The sequence below is a fragment of the Nesoenas mayeri genome (assembly GCF_963082525.1).
Source record: "Nesoenas mayeri genome assembly, chromosome: 10".
Classification (NCBI taxonomy): domain Eukaryota; kingdom Metazoa; phylum Chordata; class Aves; order Columbiformes; family Columbidae; genus Nesoenas; species Nesoenas mayeri.
Window position 1 is genome coordinate 6,780,380 of NC_137560.1, and position 22,191 is coordinate 6,802,570.

Genomic DNA, 22,191 nt, shown 5'->3' on the forward strand with positions numbered 1-22,191 from the left:
CTCCCCCGCCGCCGGCCCGGGGGGATGCTGGGTGCGGGTCCTGCCCGGCCACGGCCATCCCGCCCCCACCCCCGCCCCAAAACAGACAGGCAGGCACAGGCTGGACAATGTAGCAGCTTTTAGTGGTGACCGAGGCTTTTCCGCCGCCCCCCCGGCGCCTCCTCGGTCCACCGAGCATGGCGGACGCCAGGCCCAGCAGCCCCTTGTCTGCGGAGCGTCGTCCCGCAGGCAGCGCCAGTGGCCGCTCCAGCGCAGAGGCGGGGTGGGGGCTCCGGGCTCTGCCCCAGCAGCACAGGACAGGCCAGGAGCAGAGCCACAGCGGCTGGAGGCACCGGGCTGGAAGAGGGTCACGGGGACTCCGGGGCAGCAGCACTGTCGCCGCTGCCAGCCAGCGCAGGAATAGTTGGGGCAGAGGCATGGGGAGGGCCTGGAACCCCCCCCGGGCCACAGGGACAAAGGCTGATGCAGGAACAGAGGAGCCTGTTTGGTCCCTGGGAGCACAGAGGGACCAAGTTCCTCCAGCCAGTGCCGGCAGAGCTCATGTGTAGGAGAGCAGGTTGATATCGTAGCAGCCGTCCACCTGGAACAGAGAGAAGCCGTCGGTCCCTGCACAGCACCATCGCTTTGCCGGGGCACACCCCCCAAACCCCCATCCCATCTGGTCAGGAGCAGCCCCTCCAAGAGGGCTCCCCCAGCCATGCGGTGAGGCCGGAGCCCTGCAGGTGGGGCGGCAGAACTCACGTCGAAGCGCCCGATGCGGGCAGCTGCCTGGCGAGCCCGGATCACCTCTGTCAGCACCCACATCTGCTGGACCTCGGTTGACACCTTCTCTGGGTCTGGGAGCTCCTGGAAAAAATGGGGCATAGTGCTGTAGAGCAGGGATGGCCCAGATGGCTTGGTCGCCCTGTGCTCAGGCAGCGGTGTGGCTGGATGGCTGTGCTCCCCAGAGAGCTGGGCACTGTCGTGATAATGCCCACACTCACAACCTGCTGGTGGTTTCTCAACATGGGGTGAGCAGGACATCACACTAGGAACACAGGCAGCTGGGGAAACGGGTGACCCTGAGCCTTGGGGGCCGTGGCGCTGACGCAGCCCGTGTCTGCTGGCAGGTGTCCAGGGCGAGGACGGAAAGCACACCTCTGGCTAATGATTAAAAACCTAATCGCGCCGTCCAGAGTTTCTCAAAAGCCTCCCTGCGCAGCACTCCTCGGGCTTGGTGGCAGAAACCTCCCTGCAGGGGCTGGTTCCCCCGGGGACCCACAAGCTCAGCAGTAGCTCCCCAGGCTGGGGCAAGCCGCACCGAGCTGCTGGTGGGTGCCTTGTGGGGATGCTGGGAATGGCTGAGCCTGGAGCATCTCCCGGCATCTACCCTAGACCACTCCTTGCAAAGGGGGACATGATCCAAGTGGTCAGCGAGGGACTGGGTGTCCTCCCCCACCTGCCAGACAACTGGACAGGGACTAGAACCCCCGGACCTGCCGGGGTGGCAGAAGCTTTTCTACCGCCTCGGTGCAAGATCTGTAGCCCCAAAACCCGGTGCCAGAACTGTCCCGGAGGCACTGACAGTGTGGCACCACTCGCGGCACAGCCTGTTCCTACAGGCACCACTCCCGGCACTGCCTGCTCCTACAGGCACCATTCGCGGCACTGCCTGCTCCTACAGGCACCATTCCCCGCACAGCCTGCTCCTACAGGCACCACTCCCGGCACTGCCTGCTCCTACAGGCACCACTCCCGGCACTGCCTGCTCCTACAGGCAACGCCAGTGGCTGATCCCGCAGGTTTCTGTGGCCAAGCCAGCTGCACGCTCTGCCCTGCTCCTGCTGGACTTTGCTCACCAAAGGCTGCCGGCCAGACAGATGTGGCTCGCAAGCTGTGAACATGCACCATGGCTGTGAGCTCCCTCTGCCTGCACGCCGCCCTGGCTGGGCAACATGCTCCCCAGGACGTATGGTCTGCAAAGCACTGGGGACCAGCCAGGCCACCCTGTCCCCACACATCTGACCTGCCAGCCGAGCAATGCTGCGCGCCCACCGCTCCCACGGGGACACTCCTGTCCCCAGACTAGAGGCAGGTAGACTTAAGTGTCACCTCAAATCACACATCACTATGGAGACAGTTTTCTTCTCAACGCTGCAAACTACTCCCCGCCCAAGGCAGGGCATTTCAGGGATCCACAGCTGCTCCTGGTCAGGGTCTGGAGCTGACAGGGCAGGGATGGGTCCAGCAGCCTCGAAGGGACACTCACCCGCACAGCTGGCACCCCACACAGGTCCCTCCTTCCCCACAACACCTTGGCAGGGACCACTCACCCCGTGCAGGCTGGCTGGCTGCTCCGGAGGGGTCAGCTGGGAGAGCCAGGAGGGGAAATCCTTCTGGGGGCTCTGAAATAGAGGCAGGGGGTCACAGAAGCGGTGTTCCCGAGCCCACCCTCATCCCTCACACCATGGAGCATACTGCAGTTTGGAGGCCATATTTATATTGGTATAGGTACAAGTACTGCTTTACAATTATTAAAGGAAATTTTGTGTTTAGGGTGGATGTTTGCAAACCATAATTTGTTGCAGGAACATCCAGCTCCATCTCGCTGCTCAGACACACACCCACCTCCAAAATGGGCAGGGCTGGGGCTGCTCCAGCCAGCCCCAGCCCCTCACTCGAAGGGGACCCCACGTGCCCCAGTGAAGGACAAGGAGTTGGACCCACAGCCCTGTGTCCTCTAGAGGGTGCCTGAAGCCCCTAGAGCTGCAGGGAGCAATGCCAGGCGCAGGGCTGGGGATGGTGGCGTGTCCTGGAGCTGCTGGCCGCGCGTGGCAGGGAGGGCAGCACCGGCACCCGCTCACCTTCTGTCCGGGGGGAAAAATCTGCAGCTCCTCGATGGTGAAGTGGAGCCAGACTGGGGAGGGCTGCCGCAGGATGAACCGCACCGCTGTCACCTGGTCCATGTCACACAGCATCTGTCGGGACGAGGATGGGGGAAACTGTCGCTGCCAGGGGGGCCAGGCTGGTGCTACTCTGGGGCAGCTTTTGGGATTTGCTCCCAAAACAACCCAAACCCACCCTAGATGTAAGGAGCATGAGGGAAATGTCACCCTGTGGTGGCTGTTTGGGCAGAGCAGGGCACAGGCAGGACAGCATGCGGGGAATCAGCACAGGGCCCTGGGGACCGGGAACCATCCTGGGGTGCAGGCAAAGAGTGGGATCCGCGGGTGATGTCCCAGCAGTGCCAACCTGGTGGCGGTGCAAGGAGAAGTAGTCCTGGGAGCCCTCCTCGGTGTGTGGACAGGGCATGAGGCGGTGGTCCCGCAGGCAGGTCACCCAGCGGCGGGGGCCGCCGGGGCCGGGCCGCTGCACCCGCACGCTCAGGAACGCCGTGTAGAAGTTCCTGAAGACGATCTCCTGCACCTGCGGGACGGCGGCATCAGCCCCGCACCGGCACCGGCACCGACAGCCCTCCCGTACAGGGACCGGCATCTTCACCCGCACCCCGGGGCCGGCATCAGCACCCGCCCCTCCCGCACCGGCACCATCGCCCACCCCTCCCGAACAGAGACCGGCACGGGCACCACCATCCCCACCCCGGAGCTGGCAGCAACACCCCGTCCTCCCGCCCCGGCACCGGCATCCCGCCCAGCGCCGGTACAGGTGCTACCCCGGCAACACCCCGGCACCGGCATCCCCCGCCCTTACCGCTACCGGCACACACCCCGGCATCCCCTCCCAGCCAGGGTCGCTGCCGCCCCCACCGTACCGCTCCCGGACGGGCACCACCCCCGCATCCCCCGCCGGGACCACCTCCCCGTATCCCGCCCGCCCACACCGGTATCGGCACCCCCGCACGGGCCGGGCCGCACTCACGTCGGCGGCGGCACCGCGGGGGAAACGGATGTCGATGACGGCGACGCCGGGCCGCGCCGGCTCGGTCCCCCCGCCCAGCTGGAGCGGGACGGCGGGGCGGGGGGCGCAGGGCAGCGGGGAACGGCCCGGTCCCGCCGGCCCCGCCGCTCCCGACATGGCGGCGCAGCGCGGCCGCCCCTCCTGGGCGGGGCCGGGCCGGGTGCGGCGACGCCGCGCCGACCGGAAACGTGAAGGCCGGGTCCCGCCGGCAGGGGGCGCCGCGCTGCCGCCGCCCCGCCCGAGGGTGCCCGGGCCGGTCCCGCGGCGGCGGCAGAGGCAGCGCGGGGCAAAGCACACGGTTTATTGACCCGACACACGGCCCGTTACACAACGCGGCAACCGCCCCCGCGACACCGACAGCACAGCGGGCCGGGAGGAGCGAGCGCCCCCCGGTCCCACCCGCCCCCCCGCCTCCCTCCCGGCCGGCACCGAGGGGCCCGGGAGAGCCCCCGGAGACACCCCGCAAGCGGACGGGGAGCCCCCGCCCGCCCGGTGCTGGGGGCGGGCACTGCGGGGTGCGGCGGGACCCCCCGTCGCACCGGGTGATCGCTGCTCCCGAACGTGCCCCCGGGGAAACACAATAAACCCAACGGTAACGTGAGTGAGCGGAGGAGAGAAAAACAACATCTACAAAGTGAAGGAACGGGCGGGCGGGGGGCGGCCTGGGCGGGGCGGGGAGTCCCGGGAGCCGGTACCGGGCGCTTCGCTCGTACAAACTGCTGGCAGCGGCACACCGGGTTTTCAGTCCTTTTTTTTTTAATAAAACAATTTGAGGCTGTATCAAAAATTTAGTAAAAAATTAGATTTGAGAGTTCACTGATTTTTTTTTTTACTATTATCTATTCCTGTAGCTTTTTATTTATTTGTTTTTTTCTCCCCCCACCCCCCAACTTTTAAACTTTTCCAACAGCATCGGGTGCGGAGCAGCAGGAGCAGCCGTGCGGGCAGAGCCAGGGCCAGGGCCAGAGCCAGCGCGGCTGCTCGGGCACCGCTCCCACCCAGGACGAGGCAGAGCAAACAATCCCATCGCTAACACACCCGATGGGGAGGGGATTTTGCCCAAAAAAGCGCACCCCGACCCCCGCGCTCGTCAGGAAGCCGTCACAGCACAGGGCTCGGCCCCCCGAGCTGAGCCACCCCCAGCCAGCCCGACCCAACCGATGGTTATTTTGTGATGTGTGAGAAAAACAGGATTTCTTTGATTAAAAAAAAATATAGTAAAAGAATCAACCCCAGAACCAAGCAACCGATCCCCCAAGGAGGAGGGTGGCTGTCCCCGAGGGGCTCCCCGTAACCAGCCCCACATCGCCCCTGGAGCTCGCCTGCAGCACAGCACTGCCCGCCCCCTCCCCAAAACTACACACCCCTGTTTAGGTAAACAACAGATTAAATGTAAAAACTTAAAAACATCGACTTCAGAAAGTCCCTTGAATTTAATTATTTTTAGGCTACCTTTCATGTTACGTCCTGTAGCTAGACACACGTGAATAGAAAAAACAGTACAGTTAGTGTTAAAGGCAAACAGCGGAGACCCAGAGTGCTACCCCAGTGCTGCCTGCGCCTCCCGACCCCGACCCCGACCCGAACCCCCGTCCCCCCTCCCCGCCCGCCGCCTCCGCCCCGGCCAGAAGCCCCGGCCACCGGGAAGGCGTGTTTGAGCCGAGATTTTTTTTTTCTATGAATAAAATAAAACCAAAGCTTGTTAGGCAAAAATAAAACAAGTGTCCCCGCGAGTCCCGCGAGTGCTCCGGTGCGGCGGGCACAGCCGGGGAGGGCCGGCTGGGGTTTGGGGTTCCCGGCTGGCGAGGGGGCTGCCGGCCCACAGACAGCACCGGTGTGGAGCTGGAGGCCCCTTCTCCCCCCGAGAGCCTCCGGGTCGTTATGGGGGGACGTAGGGCGGTGGGGACCTGTACGGGGTCATGTTCTTCGGGCGGGAGCCTTTCCCCTCCATGGGTGCGGTGAAGGGGGGGGGAGGCTGGTAGGGCGGCGCGTTGGGGTCCTCGTCCCGCAGCGGCGTGTACTCCCCGATGGTGTCCTGGTTGAGCGGCGTGGTCTCCGGCATGCTCTGGTTGGGGTACTCTGGGGGGGGCAGCGGGGCTTTCTCCTCCTGGAGGATGAGGGGCATGCTGGAGGACGGCGGGGGCTTGGAGTCGTCCAGCTCATCGGCGAAGATGATGGGGACGCCTTTCTTTATGAAGGTGGCCTGGTCTTCGATGGTCAGCTTCCCTTTCCTCTTCTTGCGGTAGCAGATCATGGCGATAATGCCGGCCACCAGGAGGATGGCGGCCACCACCACGGCAGGGATGACCGTGTGCAGGTACACGTCATCCTCGCTGCTCTTCTCGGGGTCTTTGCCCGCTGCCACCGTCGGTGTCGCCTCCGAGATCACCCTTCCGTCCTTCGTCACGGGGATGAACTGGATGTGCCTGCAGCTGCCCGAGCCGACCACCGACACGTTCAGGGGCTTGAACTCGGGCTGCAGGACGTTGGAGAAAGCCGGGCTCGGCCCGCCAGAGTCATCTGCAATTTTTTTGCTCAAAGTCCGGATCTGCTCCCGGGGGCAGGGCTCCAGCGGCAGCGTGTTGTTTGTCCACTCCACCACAATGGAGCCTTTGGCGATGTCCTGCACCGTGATGGTGCTGCTGTTCCTGTCGCCAAAGGCCAGAGCCAGCTTCTTCACCAGCATGATCTTCTTATTGATGTCGTTCACCACCGCGTTGTGGTCCCCTTCCAGCCTGGCCTTGAACTTCACTGGAGACTTGTCCCCATGGGGGCGTTTGTGGACGTGGATTTCGAAAGCATCCACGGCGAAGAGCCCGCCCTTGTCGGTGGCGTACATGAAGTACTCATGCTTCCCGACGTGGCTGCGGTCTGGCATGCCGTACATCAGCTGGCTGGTGCTGTTGAACTGCACCCACGAATTCTCCTCCAGCATCTGCTGCTCCTTCAGCTTCAAGGTCAGCTGCAGCTTGTCAGTGGTGGTATCTTCCTTGTCGTAGAAAGTATCTGATGGGATTTTAACCTCGAAGTAGGTGCCCTCCCACGCATCAACCCTGTCGATGTGGTTTGTCAGCTTGGGCGGCTCATTTGGCTCCCAGGGCCGGGGGACCCCGCTGGCTGTGGTGCGCACGCGGGTCGGCGGGGAGGCCGTTGTCAGCTTGGAGATGGGGGATCTGGTGGTGCTGGGAGGCTTCGTGGGACGGGGTGTTTTGGGTCTTCGAGTAGGTCTTCGTGTTGTCGCTGTGGAGGAATCCGTCGTGGATGGAGTGGCTGGCTTCAGAGTGGAAACTCTGGGTTTCTTGGTGGTGGTTGTGGGCGGTGTCATCACCGCTGTGGGCTCAATGTACCCAGGCATCGTGGGGCGAATCGGCACCGAGGCCGTGCCGGTGCCTTCTGTGACCCTGGTTGGCTGGATCGGCCCCAGAGTGGGGGTCTGGACGATGGGGCCTCTCGTTCTGATGGTGACCGTGGGCTTCCTGGGCAGCGGTATGGGCTCCCGGACGGGGGGTGCTGTTGTCTCCGTGGGAGGCGCGATGGCGGGCGATGTCGGGGTGGGGACGATCCTGGCCGGTGGTTCTTGCGCGGCAGTGGTGGGCGGCCCAATGGCAGTGAGGGGCGTGGGGGTGGCGTTGATCTGCCGCCGCATCCTCTTTGGGAGGTGAGGTTTCTTGTTAGCAATGTGCCAGCCAACAACAGGGTAGCCGAGGCGAGCAGACATGGTTCCTTCCTTAGCTGGAGCCTCCACCTTGCTGATGTTGGGGACACTGTTTTGGCTCAGAGAACATCCCAGTTTCCAGGAGAGTAAGGCCCCATTTTCCACCACCTTCTTCGCATTTCCCGGTCCAGCCATGAAGGCTGACATGTCAAAAAGTCTGTTATTTACAACAGGAACCAACTTCATGTTATGAAGTTCCACCTCTGAGAAGCTTCTCATTCTGTTTAAGAGTTCAATCCTCTGCTTTGGTGTCATTTTTGTTAAGTCGGCATCCAAAATGACGGTCAGGATAGTGACCGGCTCTTCCGAGCCACACACGAATGGCGCCGCGTCACCCGTGTCTTGGACGGCCACTCGCACCGACTGAGGCTCGTTGTGGTCTTCTTGGTGGACCTCAACAGAGAAGACGTTTGCGGTCTGCGGCACGTAGCTCCCGTTGGGGAAGGGCTGCAGCGTGGTCACCGAGATGTAGTGGACGCCCTTGTCCGTGTCAAGGGGAAGCCCTTCCAGGGAGCTGCTCTCCGCGTTCCAGTGCAACCAAGAAGGCAAGGAGTCCTTCCCAGCTTCCGAGATCTACCAAGGGAGAGAGAAGATGCTTTTAGAAGTACTGCATTAGGACAGGTTCTAGCAGCAATAATACTTAATTTAAAGGATTAAAGAAAAAAACTAGACATGTGCCCATGTCTCCTCTGCACGGTGGCAAGGATGAGCTCTGCGGGGTGTGCTGGTCCCAATGGGCTAAAGGAGCCATGGGTGGTCAGCAAGTCCTGCCAAGGTCCCTCACCTGCAGCCACCAGCTCTCTAGCACTTCCTGTGCAACCACTAATCACAAGTGGTCTATTTTCTCGAGGGCAGAAGGGGAGTCCAAGTCACAGGGACAGCTATGAAGCTGAGGGTGAAGTTCAGTGATCCAACAACTGCCCTCCTCCTGCTCCCTCTTCCTCCTCGCCCACCCCTGCCATCTCGCTGCCCTCCTCACCCGATCCCACCCTGCAAGCCCACTGCTCCAGCAGCTCCACAGAACGTACATTCGCTGTTAACTCTCAGCCTCGTCCCGCTGCCCCAGCAGCCAGGATGAGCTGGAGGGGCCCGAAGCCGGCAAACCGCAGCCGAGGCCCCCACCCGGCTGCAGCACAGCAGCAAATCCCGAGTGCTGCACCACTGCCTAAAACACAGCATCCTCCTGCACGGCCAGAGGAACAGCAAGGGAGGGGAGCAAACCTGACATCCGTCACCCCAGGGCTGCAATGGGCAGTGCGGGCAGGCAGGGACGTGGCAAGGGGCTGGGGCGCTGCTGGACACCAGACGGGACAGCGTGCCAGCCTGGCTTTATGCTGAGAGTTAGCTCAAAATGACGGATTTCACTTCACATAGCAACTTGCTTCTGCAGACTAGAAACAACGGGCAGCTTTGGCCCGGACTGCAGGCTCGTCAGGACTCCAACGCACTATTTACTGCCTCAACAGCAATGCTGCTTTTTCACACAGCTTGTGGCACAGCTTGGCCAAGTGCAGTCTGAGAGCTCAAGCTTTCCCTTCAAACCGTGCAGCCCAGCCGCAGGGGAAGCCTACACAGCAATGGCGTTTCCATAGGGTACAGGGGAGCAGCAGCAACCCCAGCAGCTGCCTTTGCTTCCCAGTTTATCTGTTTGTGCTTTCTGAGCCCACCCTTCTCTTCCCACCTTGGATCCCCTCCCCACGTTCCCATGAACTGATGTCTGTCTGTCTGTCTGCGCTACAACTGCTTGCTGATCATGGGTTGAAGGAGTGACGCTGCCAGCTCGGTGGGCTGTGACATTTCCCAGGGCTTTACATACCCTGGGACAAGTAACTTGAGCTTCGCCACCTCCTTGGGCTCGGAGGCGTTTTGGAAAGTGCCTCCCCGGGAATTCACTACCAGCGCTCCCAGCACAGGGCCTGGCAGCACCGCAGCTGCAGGCAGCAGGGCCTCGTGTGCTGCCTGCCCTGGCTGGGCTTCCCAGGGCTCGCCACGAGCTATCTCCTCCCACTCAAAGCAAACAGAACTTTTTGGGGCCCACAGAGACAGAGCCTGGTCAAGGCTCTGGGCTCATTGCAGAGCTGTGCGCCTCCCGAAAGGGTGCTTGGGTTACTCTGCAATTCTGTAAAGCTCATACATGTTTCATAATTTATCCAAACGCAAAGCTGAGTGAGGAGCTTCGCAAGGCAACGTGCCGGCGCAGAGCTGGGGCTGGACTCGCCCGGTCCGGCCGTGCTGGGGAGAGCCCCTGGCATGCACAGAGCCGTGGCCAGAGCTGCACCACTGTGCAGGTGGCGAATTCGGGGCCCTCTCCCGCTCCCTGCCGCAGGTGGATCCATGCAGCACACCAAAGGGCAGGGGGCTCACAGACCCCTCGCCGCGGGTCTCAGCACACTGAAGGGTCTGGATGCGCAGCTCTGCAAGGATAACGTAGCACCTGAAAGTCTTCTGGCGAGAGCAGCAGGAGAAAGGTTTTGTGCAAGAGCTGCAGAGGGTTTCGGCCATGACCGCAGGGGCAACACCCTCATTCCTGCGCTCTGCACGGGATCAGCCCCGTGTCCCGCCAGCCTGGACAAGCTGGAGAGCACATCATGAGACACGCTGGGTACAGTTTGTAGAGCAGAGTTTAAAGCTGTTAGCACAGCTTCTAGTTAACTCCTGAGCAGCAATATCCGACAGCAGGAAATCATGGTTCCTGCTTACACCACCTGGAGAGCCGCCCCACGGGCCCCACACGCCCACGTACGCCACCTGAACCGAGGCAACGAGACATGGACACCCCTCCCCTCGGCCTGGCTGTTTACCCAGGGAGTTTTGCACACACTCGCTCCCCGCACATCAAGAACAGGAGCTGCTTTTACCCCAGCCCTTCACCTGAGACGGGCACAGGAGCCAAACCTCCCTCCTGCGGGAACAAAGGACCAAATTGTCCATCCTTGGCACCTCTGCTGCCAGGGAGAACAAAGGCAGGGGCTGCTCCTGCCCGGCCAGAACAAGGGTCGACCTGCACTTGTGTTCCTTTAAAGAAAGTGGAATTTTGTTGCACTCACTAAAACCAGAGATGCCAGGACAGCACCCAGTGCGATCCAGCATCTACATCAGGACCTGGATGGTGCTGCTTTTTGCCCCCATGTGCCAAAATCAGCCCCCGGGGAGGAGGAACGGCAGGGCTGGGTGCAGGTTAGGGACAGAACCAGGAGCTGGGACAAAGCCACAGCATGGTTGAGGCTTACACAGTCAAGAAGAATAAAAACTTAATATTGAGTGGTTAAATGCATGCTCCCTCCGCCCCGGGCACAGCGCTAACTTTAATCTCACGTCACAAGGAGGTTCTCTATTCAATCGTGTGTGCTCCTATGTTCAATTGCCAGACTCACGCAGGAAAGGTGGCCAACCCCATGTGCAAACAGGACAGTGAGGGAGGCACAGGCCAGTCTGAATACTTCTTCTTGGAAACCCATTTCTAAGCTAAAATTTACATCTGAGCTCGCGCTCTTACGGGCACATGCTAGAAAATGAAACTGCAGCTAGAAAGATTCGCATTGAAAACCAGGCTAGGCAACCACCTACTGGGACAACTTGTTCTAACAGAGATGCCAGTGCTGCAAAACAGTTATGAAGCCACTTAAACTTGATTTAAAAAGAGCTGAGCTAGTTCAGCTGTATTCAACCTGTAAGGAGATGAGAACTGCTTCTAAGGGTTCTGCAAGAGGTGATTAATAAAATCAAATTTCTGTGAATTATGCCTATGAAACCCATGAAGATGCCTGTGCCTCCCCTGGGAAATCTTCGGGACGGCAGCAAGTCCCAGGCGTTGGATGCCACGGCTCCGCGCTGAGCACAGCTGCTGCCCTGGCATCGAAACCCATCCGTGCTTGCATGAGCAAGGAAGAGCCCAGCAAGATTAGATAATCAAAGCAGTTATCAGACTGAATAAAAATCCTTGATCCTAAATGAACACGGAGCAGCGGAGCCCTCGCTGTGGGTCCGTCCTGGTCACGGTGGCTGCCGTGTTTGTGTGGTGTGAAGGGGGGAGCCCTGGACTCTGTTCTTGCAATGTTTCCTTCAAATATTGCTTCAAAGGTATGTGGTAAGGCTACACATAGTTAATCATTTGGGATCTCTAGTTTTCATGTTAAAAGTTTCCCAGTTTTCTATGTAGGCAATAAATATCAGCCTTAAGCCCTGTCATTTCCCCCTCTGGTTTCAAAATAACTCTTCCGTTGCTCAAGAAAAAGAAGGCCGCCTTTGTTTTCCCATTATTTGCGATAATTGTAAATGAACGCTTATCGGGTAAAGATTACACAAGCCCGGCAGTGTACTGAACACCATTAAAAAAATTAGCCATGTTTGAGATTTTAAATACACACAGTGGTCTGGCTGGTTTTGAAGACCTTGTTCACAAAGTCCTTTCGGATATACATGGCCTGTTATTTTTAGGCCAGCCAAGAGCAGTCAGCTCATGAAAGAAGATAGCTTGGTTTGAATTCTTTTTTTTGAACTTAGATCTGAAAGCCCTTTAGCCAACAAGACAAAAGATAAGCAAAGGAGCAGCCAGCAAAACTGCTGCCTCCGAGGGAATTCAGGCAAAAACCGCATTCCTGCCTACCAGAGTGCCCGCTAATCCTCTAAGAATTTAGTCCTCCTCCTCCCCATGAACCCTCCAAAAAGGAGGTGGTGAGTCCTTCACCAGGAGCCAGGTACCGTATGATCCTGCTACAGGTCTCCATTTAGTACACCACAATGAAGGACTCGGCTCCTTTCTCTGCCCCTCCAAATCAGCCCTAAAATAAAAAAAAATCACTGCTTTTGGGCTGTGCCAGGTCTCCCACCGCCCCCGTCCCCTCCTGCGTCCAGCTGTTGTGAGACACCGACCCCGTGCCAAGGATTTTATTTGGAGTATAATTACTGATGACAACTCACGGTGCGACAGAGTCCCCTTCTGGGTTGCTCCTTCGGCGTTACCCGAACACACACGGCCAATAATGAAAAGTACCCCGGCTGAGCCCTCCCAGCACCTGAACAGCCGGCAGCTGAACCGTGCTCCAGCACGCTGACCTAACCGCTGTTAAACCAAGTCTGCAGCCTCAGGCTCCTGCGAGCAATTAACCAGCTGGGCAGGGGAGAGAAAATGGAAACCAAGAGACAATTCAAATGCAAATACAGCTGCAGAGAAAGAGTCAAACCTAAGCTGTTTGTCTAAATCCAGCTTCATCTTAACCCCCTGCTAACGTAGCAGCACTGGGCAGTTTTGGCAGCAGAAGCAACAGATGGTGAAACCAGAGATGGTGGCAGGCAGATTTTGGGCTGACTTGTCTCACGTGTGATGGCAGAGACACGGGTTCCACATGTGCCACAGCGCTGCTGGAACCACAGGCACTGCAATGGTTCGTGGTGCTGGTACAGCCCATCTGGGGCCAAGAGAAGGGATGAGAACGTGGGGCCCCAGTCAGAGGATGAAGCCCTCGTTTTGGGAAGTAGGCTCTGTGCTCCTCTTCTTCACCAACACGAAGATAAGAGCCAGTGCCTGAAGTGCAGCCAAAGCATCTGGGTACTGCTGCTCCGTGCAGGTCCTGCAGAAGGAGATGTGGCTGCATCGGGCTGGGGAACACGACAGCTCAGGGCAGGAGGTGACAAACCTCAGATCACAATGGCCATGAGTCTGGCCCCAAGGAGCAGCCCTGACAGGGACGCTCACCTCTGTGCAACCAGATAACACAGGGAGCCTTCAATCCAACTTCCCCCCTCCTTGCCTCAAATACAGCAGAATTACAAGCTAGGGAGGACATAGATGGGTCTTGCCTAGAAACACAAAGCCCAGAAAACAGTGCTAAAAGGAGAACGGACACCTCTCGGAGTCTCCACTTGCTGGGCACAGCCTTGGTGCCAGGGCATAGTGCTGTGCCACGGGAAAGCTCAGCCTGCAGAAAGGAAAGTTGCATTTCCCTGGCACAGCGAGCGGGGTGAATCGCAGCACACGCGCTTCCCCACGGAGGGGACCGCGATCCTGCGGAGCTGTGGGGTACCCTCAGCCCACGCTGCTCTCCTGCACGCCTCGCACCAAAGTGCAGGAACTCATGGACAAAAACAAGCTGCTCCAGGACATTTCATGCAGACGCATCTGCCCCTGAAAGTCTAAAAACAGCCCATAGGCTTGACTGGTTCTCAGAAGTACGTCAGCCTTGGTGACCTGAGTCTTCACAGCCAGCAGGAGCTCATCACCTCTGTTCACAGACCAAACGCTATAAGGGAACAGCCAGTAATTGGTGCTTCCTCTGTGCACAGGGCAGGATGGTCAAACTAACCCCACATTCCAGCTGGTCCCAGTGAAAGCCCTGCAGAGCTCTTCCTGAACGCCCCTGTGCACCGAAGCTGTCGCCTTAGAAAAAAATCAAACGTTTCAGCTCCGAAAGCTGAGCTCGGGGAGAGCAAGGCTGCAGAGGCTGGATCACAGGTCCCGGCCCTCGACTTCCAGTTCAAACTTCAGTCCCCGAAGGGCCAGGTGCCAAAGCTACTTGAAGTCGCTGCTCTACTTCTACATGCTCATGAAAACCTGAACAAGAAGTTCATGTGTTTGCCGCTAATCTGCATTTTCCAGCCGTTAAACAGGCGAGCGAAGCCTCACGCACACAAAGCATCCCCTCTCCTCCGCGGAGCGCAGGGCTGTGCTGCGCGGCTACAGCCTCCCTGAAGGGCGATGCTTTGTCTCACCAACTTCTCCACCATCAGCAAAATGGCTTCGGAACAGCGCTGGCTGAGCAGCTACGCCCAGCTCATGCCGTCCTCGCATACTCCTACCATGACGGCTTCTCTCCCAGATGTGCCTCTGTGTTTGCTATAAGGGCACCATTCAGCGTCCCACTCTGCCTGGGCAAGGGAACACAACAGCTGTTTCACGGGGAGGTCACTACAAAACATTGAGTGTCCCAAGAAATCCTCCTTTCATCGGCCCATGCAAGCAGCTTGGAAGGATTTGTTTAGCCTTATTGTTGGAGCGGGAAGGAGCAGCCGCCCGCGCCAGGGCCGGGGTCAGCACGGGCTGCCCACACCCCGCTTTCCCCCTTGTTCGGGGGGCAGGAAAAGCCTCAAACGGCTTTAGAAAAAAAAGTTCAGCCAGGCTCTTCTTTCAGCACGACTTTTTATAAGCGAAAGGCCAAAGGGAAGCAAAAATACCACACAGCAGGGATGCCAAGTGCTGGGGGTTTAGCGCTGCCGCCGCGCAGCTCACCAGCCCTGGCAATTTATTCCTGCCATCAGCAGCTTGCGGGAAAGCCGGCACCGGGGAGCGCGGCGAGGGAAGGCAAGTCGGGTCCTGCCAGCTCAGCTCGGCTCTGCCGAAGGATTCTCCCCACTGTCGCATTCTTCAGTCTCCCCGCATGCTCAGGGCAAGGACCCCTAAGAGCAGGACAAAACAAGGAACTTCCCAGCCCGGGTGAAAAGCTAAGTTTATAATAAGACTGAGTCACATTTTCCACTCCTCCAAATTCAGAGCTTGTTACTAAGCGTGCACTGAAAATGCCAAATTCCCCGACACGGTCTTGCTGCAGGAAAAAGATAAGCAGCCCCCTGAACCCCCAGCCGAAATCTTATCAACCCATCTTATCAATGAGATTGCAGCATGGCAGCTGAGCAAAGCCCTGCCCGAGAAGTCCTTTGCCTGGACCTGTTCCAGGCGCTGCCATTTATCCCAGCGCGCTCCCCTCTAAACAGCCGCTGTTGCTACACCTTCTGGGTAGGCAAAGTGCAAGAAAACTGGCGACCCCAGGGACGAGGTGAAGCTCAAACGCTTCGACACAAAGAGCCTTTTAAGATACCCAGAGTGATGACACGGCTCTTCGGGAGTGCTCTTTGCTTGTCTTCCTCCTTTGAGGAATGCCACTTGAAAATTCACGTTCAGTTCAAACTCTCTGGAATAAGGATCATTGCAAGAGAAGAAAATAAACAAGTCAGTATTTCATAGTTTTGTTGCCTGAAACGGAGCATCCTGGCACTGCAGGCTGGTTGCCAATAGCCAGCCCTTCGCTTTGGGTGGGAGCAGGGCTGAGGTGTGTGGGACAGCCCCGGCAGCACGGACGAGATGTCAGGACTCCTGCAACCCAACCCTGCAGATCCTGTTTAGAAAACAAGGTCCCTGGAGTCTGATCAGAATAAAGCTGTTCAGTAAAAGCCACTTAAACAGACGGCAAATAGAACAACCACTGGAAAAATCAGGCTCCTGCTTGGAAAGCAGGACTCCTTTTTGCACAGATTAACATCCAGTGCTCGACAACCCCACAAACCCACTGCACAGGGCAAACCCACTGCACAGGACAAACCCACTGCACAGCTGCACCACATACATCAGCCGTGTGAGTTAATTCAGGTGTGCTAATCACTTGCCACCAGCTCTGTTTGCATACAGCTTCTTGGGGCCCTTGCTACGTGTTTTATCTGTCTTCCCAACAAAGCACCGCTGAGATGGTGCACTACAAAATGAAACAAAAGAACAGCCAAGAACACTAAGACTTAGCTGTGCTCACCTGAGACCTTCTCAGCATCGGTCAATGAACCTGAGCAGATTTGCTCCGTGGGATCCATCCACCCATCCCACGCCCAGGTCAGCAGCTTTATGTGCCTTCAAGGAACACACATCAAATCCCCTGCTTGTGTGGGGATGTGCCTCGGGAAGCAGTGCACACGGCGGATTTCTCTCCTTCCAGCATATCTTACAGACCCACCTTCAAACAAAAGCCATGAAATGGCACGTCTTTGTATACAGCGGACATCTACATTTAGGATATCGGATTGTGCGACGGCTCAAATGCCAGGTACTTTCTACAACAGTTTCTGCACCAAGTCCAACGCACGTCCTGTGTGCAGGATGGAGGTGATGACCAGGTCAATGTCGTTTGTGAGCTGCTTCTGTCGTGGGCCAAGGCCAGTGTCAGCGTTCCCGGTCTGTGCCAGGGTGTCCTGCAGGTGGGATGGGTGGAGACCAGCCACCATCCCCAGTGCGGACAGAGTGACACCAGTGTCACTGTCCTCACCTCCATTATTTGTGTTATCACCCAGACAGCAACGGGAGGCTTACATTTTTGTACAAGAAAAATGGGACAACCTTGGAGATGGGACTGGCAGATCTCACGGAGACCAAGATCGGCAGCGCAAATCAACGATCCCGTGCCTTGCCTCGTGTCTTCTTCTGGGACCTCAACGACTGGAAGCAGAAAAAACTACAGACCTGGATATTTCAGCTGATGGCAAGATGTCCGAGCCAAAGCAAGGCAGATATGGAAAAGCAAACAATTGTAGGATATATTAAAAAAAAAAAAAGGTTATTTATAGATGAGAAAAGGAAGTTCTGATGCCTTTATGAGAGCCTCTGGTAAAATTTCATCTGGAGTATATGTGCTCACGCAAACATAAGAAAAATAAACTCAAGCTGGAAGAGGTGCAGAAGACAGCTGCAGAGATGAGGAGAGGAAAAGAAAGCTTATTTTATGAAAAAGACTAAAGAGGCTCCTTGCTTAACCAAATAAAAATCAAGACAGGGGAATATGCCTGTCAGTTATAAATACATAAAGGAAGTAAATATTATGAAGGTAGAATTGATTTAAGCTAAAGGGCAGCACATATAAATATTTCTACCCATCTCTAAATTTAGGCTAGAAGCTGCATTTTTAATCAGAGCAGCCAGATTCTGGAGCAGCTTCCAATGGAACTGGCAGGAACGGGAAATCCAACCTAGTCTTTGGTCCCCGCATGACCTGTTCTCCAACAACAGGACACAGCTGAGAGGTGACGGGTCAGACTCGGAACAGCCGTGGGTGGAAATGGGGTAGGAGAGGGTCAGGCAGTGACGACTGACCACGGGGACCAGCCCCAGCACCTCCGTTATGCATGGCAATAGGGGTGTACGATACGGGGGGAGATCGAATGTTTTAACTCAACCCTTGTAAAAATGGCAAGGTTTTGGTGTCAAACGCAGCTGTAGCAGGGTGTTAACCCTTTTTTGGGAAGGCACAGCAAAGAGCGTTTGTGTCCAAAACACCTTCAGACACCAGGAGAGCAATCTTGCAGTGATGAGGAAGATTAGAGGACAGTGTCTGGGCTGACCTGCCCCCAAATCCAACAGCTGAAATACCTGCAAGCTGCAGCCGCCCTTCAGAGGACACGTTAATGCCTGACCCAGCTTATCACACCTGCTCAGCAACCAAGGCACAGGCAACGGGGGTTTCTAGTTGCCAGCCATGAGTTACAATGGCCACAAAGCCCTGCTGACAGCTGGCTCTGAGCAATGTGAAAACCAGACGCTGAAATTAAGACATGAGGTAGTTTTTTTTACTCATTTACTGTGTGTCCACCTTGGCACCTTGACTTGCTCCCTGAGTGCATTAGAATAAACTTGCTTTTGTACTTAACCACAAAAACCTCACCTGTTCTCGAGCAGCTTGAGGGTGGCATGGAAACGCCGGCGATGGCTCCCAGGAGCTCGTACCTGTGCCCAGAGCCCCGTGTCCATGCAGATGTGCCCGCGGCACTCCCCCGCCACGCTGCAGATGCCTGGCATTGTTTCCAGCCCACAAACCAAGTTTGCAGAGAAAAGTATTTTGTCTACGGCTGGCTGGAATCTGCTAACAAGCAGGGAGGGGATCTGAGAAGCAGCTTCAAGGCGATTCCCCCGCCACCAAACAAACTGAGCCCAGAAATAATGGGTGGGAATTATCTAGAAATGAAGCCATCACACCTTCTTCAGGCTCCAGATGGGAAGCTCCTGGGAACTTGGGGGCATCAACTGTCAGCTTTTTTTAAACTGAATTAAATAATAGCCAATTTCTTAGAAATTTAAGCGGTCTGCGTATAGGCAACCCCGTCTCATTGTAAACCCTGAGCCAGTGCTTCACCTCAGAAGGCACAGTCCTTACTCTTTCTTATTACAGTTTAAGCACAGCAGTTAGCCAGACCCAGAAGTGTCACGCTTATACTGCTCCGGCTGAGAAGTGCAAGGCAGCCTGGGAAAAAGACAAGAGTGACTTGCCCTGAAAGTTTCCAGCACAACAAAAATGCACCCCAGCACCCAACACTGCCCACGCAGTTCTCGTGAGCCAGGCATCCAGTCCCCACAGCAAAGGTCAGCCGTGCTCCGCAGCCAGCACGTTCTCAAACCAGCCCTCCCAGAGACGCTGGCTAAGTCAGCCTGCTGTACTTTTAAAAATCAATTTCAAGGTGAACAGATGCAACGTGCATCTGGGCAAACCCACTGTCAAGTGTGAAAATCGCTCCCAGCATTTGCTGAACTACACATGACCAGCAACTGTTGGGTCCTGCTCCATGCAAAGCTCTTCAGGGACCTGCTGGTGTTCCCAAACATGCCTCATGTCCAGAGCCGCAGAGGTATTGCTCAAAGCTATCAGGTGGGGTTAAAATAATCTAGCAGGATTTTCCTGCAGCTATTACAGGTGGCTTTTGTGCCCAGAAAAGGAGACAGAGGAAGCTGTGGTGGTATACAAACACTGAAAATTGTTCTTGCCATTAGACGACACCAGAACAAGCCACTACGATGCAAAATCCCAAACACACCAGACCTTGGGCTCGCTGCACCCGTCTAGAGTGCTCCAGCCCAGCACTACACAGGTGCCCGTGCTCAGGAAAGCTGCTGTGGTTAAAGCAGGGCAGGCACCGCCACCTCCCCCCGAGCCAGCCTCCTGGCCCGCAGGGACAATTAAATGTCACAGCCTTTGCTCCAAAACCAGCCCGGCCCCTTCTCCGACTGCTCCAGCCAGGGGCTCACCCACCACCTTCCTCCTCCCCATCTGACCATCTGTCGGTAACAGATGCATTCTTCAGATTTTCTGCCTACCACGGGCACGTCACGGTCCCGGCACCCGCGCTGAAGCCAGCGGGATCACATATTTGGATCGAGATAACTGCGTGACAGTACGCAGAGCTAAAACAATCCTGCCTGGGTTGAGAAGCTGAGATGTCAGACTTTCTCCCGACTTGCTCTCCATCTCCCTCTCACTCTGATCTTCTGAGACACACTAGAAGGTTGTCTTTTATATAATGTTTTCTAAAAATGGATTTTTAAAACTATTTTGCAATTTTGTTCTTTGAAAAAAAATCCCAAGATTGGAAGGTAATTCTGTTTAAGAACAGAATTTTCTGAACTCCACACGATCCAGGCAAGCAGATACTGAGAAGATAACTTCTCAGCACCCTCCCAGGAAAGGACTAAAGACGAGCAAGCGCATTTTCAGTAGCGTGCCCACCCTCCTCTGGGCTATTCTGACACTTTCTTGCCCTGAGCATGAGCTCCAAAAGTCAGATTTCAGGCATCTGCAGCACCAGCAGCATGTGTTTAAGTCGGATAAAGAGAAAGGCTCCCATCTTTCCCAAGAGGACTCGGGGACGAGGTCAGAAGAGACTGTGTCAAAGGCAGCCCAGAGCCCTGCTGGCAGAACAAGGTCTGTTTGTCCAGCAATGTTTTGTTACCACAGCGAAGCAAACTCCCCGCGCGTCAGAGCGGCAGGCGCAGGAAATCTGTGGCTCCCCGGGCCCCAAGGCAACATCTTCTTAGGACTGTGCCCATCACTGCGGAGGCAGAGTATTTCACAGTTTAAATACAGCCAACAAGCCCGATGGGTCACCCCTGAGAAGTCTCCTCTCTTCATTATTACGTAAGGAAAGAACTTTGCAGTGAAGTGAGGATTTTTTTTTTTAAACCATTCTCCCGTAGTCCTACAAAACCTTAAGTCTGCTCGTGACCCAGCCTATGAGTGGGGTGACCGGCTCAACTCCTGGGAGAACAGAATAGAAAATGAACCTCAGGGAACGGCACATCTCACCTGGACAATTTCTCCATTGGAAGCAATTAAATCCGTGGGGATGGAGACTCTGAAGAAGCGTCCCACCACGGCAGAGCTGTCCGGTATGCCCACCACGGCCGGCACGGCCTCACGGAGGTCCGAGAGCACGGAGTGCATGGAGGCCTCCAGCTGGTGTTCCCAGTCCCGAACCACGTCTGCCGGCTCGCTGGGCCAGTGGCAGTGAGCAGAGGCCGCCAGCAGCAGCACGGGGAGCCAAGTCCTCCCCAGGAACGGGGGCTGCATGGGGCACCCAACAGTCATTCTGCCCGGCGGCGACGGTGCTCTGGCCGGAACGGGGCGGCGGGGAATCTGCGGCAGCGCGGGCAGGGGATCCGCCGGTCCTTCACAGCAGCCTCATCCTAGGAGTCCTGTGAACCTGGGGAAACAACGGGAACCAAGTCAGGGCATTATCACAATATCCAAGCCAGCTGCTAACACACACACACACACACACACCCACACCCACACCTTGCAGTGGACAGAGGGCGCCCTGCCATGCTACCCTTTTAGTTTTGTTTTTTCTTTATTTTTATTTAACTGCAAGAGTTATCACCACCATTAAAGAGACCAAAAGCTTCTCAGCTCCTTTTCTGACATGCAGCTTCTCTGGGGAAACAAGATCCTCCTGCTTTTGCGTGCACGCTGCCATGTTCTTGCTGCTTGGGAGCCACAGCATCCCAAGATAGGCACAAGGAGGTAGACAGCACCTCGGCAGGTACAACTGAAGCTGAGAGCGCAGAGCAGTGACAGAGGACCTTTCCAGGCAAGCTGAAGCCAGGCTGCGGCATCAGTGGTTCTAAATGCCAGTTACCCTATCTGAAAACCCCAAGAAACCTCTTGGTACTCCATCAACAACTTGATGCACAACAGACGCTTCTACTCTTCTGACCCACGAGCCAAGCTCCCCCTCAGTTCCAGCTTTTGGCATTAGCCAGTATGTTTAGACTTCATTTTGGGGCCAGCAATATGCCCCCCAAACTCAGACTGCAGTAAGCTACACACACTGTGTCTGTCACCACTAAGGCCGTCCAGCTCACCCAGGCTCATGCTCTGCCAAGAAACACCTCCAGATCTCCCTTGCTTTGCTGTTTTCTTCCTTCATTTGCTTCCTCCCCATCCTCGCCCTCCCTCTGGTCCCCTGGGTCACAGCTCTCCTTTCTGTCCTCTCTTCCTACAGTGTGTTATTTCCTTCACCGCTCCTCCCTTGGCTGTGTGGAGTCCCGGATCTGTGTGCGCCACCCCGTTCCTCTGCCCGGCCTGTCTGCAGGACAGCCAGGGGGTTCACCGAGGAGGCCCCGGGGAAGCCACGCTCACCATTTGGGGCCCTGGGGAAGCCACGCTGCCCACTCTGGCATCTCAGCTTGCAGCCAGCACAGCTCTCTGTCGCTGATCTCAGGTAACAAGCGGGGCAGCAGGTCATGCAGGACAGGAGGACGGACACTCGTGTGTCTTGAAACTCGCCTTTGTCCAGGCTGAGAGAGGAGCGGCTCCAAATTCCTAAAGCAAACCCAGCCCAACTCCTCACCACTGGCTCCCAGTCCTCTGAGCACACTCTGATTTATTTTATCCCATTCAAGCTGCATTGTATCACACTGTCCCAAGAGACCCCGGAGCCAGAGCGGGTGGGAAGGGAAATCCCACCGCGTCCTGCCCTTGCAGAGCTCCCGGGGCAGCACGAAGAGCTGTCCTGCGGCCAGGTAAGAGTGTGTTGCTCACCATGGGCTTGCAGAAGCAGGC

The 22,191-nt window shown here is 56.8% G+C and overlaps 2 protein-coding genes across 3 annotated transcripts; both read right to left on the reverse strand.

Moving 5' to 3' along the window:
* Nucleotides 1–40: 40 nt before the first annotated feature.
* On the reverse strand, nt 41–4,045 carry NICN1 (nicolin 1, tubulin polyglutamylase complex subunit). Of its 2 annotated transcripts, none has more exons than XM_080350528.1 (6): nt 3,859–4,045; nt 3,232–3,405; nt 2,844–2,957; nt 2,313–2,384; nt 742–846; nt 41–580 (listed from the first exon to the last, which is right to left on the reverse strand). In XM_080350528.1, exons 1-6 carry the CDS (start codon nt 4,012–4,014, stop codon nt 539–541), a joined length of 663 nt encoding a protein of 220 aa, XP_080206654.1. In that variant the 5' UTR covers nt 4,015–4,045; the 3' UTR covers nt 41–538. The 2 variants fall into 2 exon arrangements, with proteins under 2 accessions (XP_080206654.1, XP_080206653.1); XM_080350527.1 differs by having other exon boundaries at nt 3,061–3,405.
* Nucleotides 4,046–5,562: 1,517 nt separating this feature from the next.
* On the reverse strand, nt 5,563–20,715 carry DAG1 (dystroglycan 1; the record flags this gene model as incomplete). Its single annotated transcript, XM_080350686.1, has 2 exons — nt 5,563–8,185; nt 20,434–20,715. 2 exons carry the CDS (start codon nt 20,713–20,715, stop codon nt 5,777–5,779), a joined length of 2,691 nt encoding a protein of 896 aa, XP_080206812.1. The 3' UTR covers nt 5,563–5,776.
* Between the last annotated feature and the right edge of the window lie 1,476 nt (nt 20,716–22,191).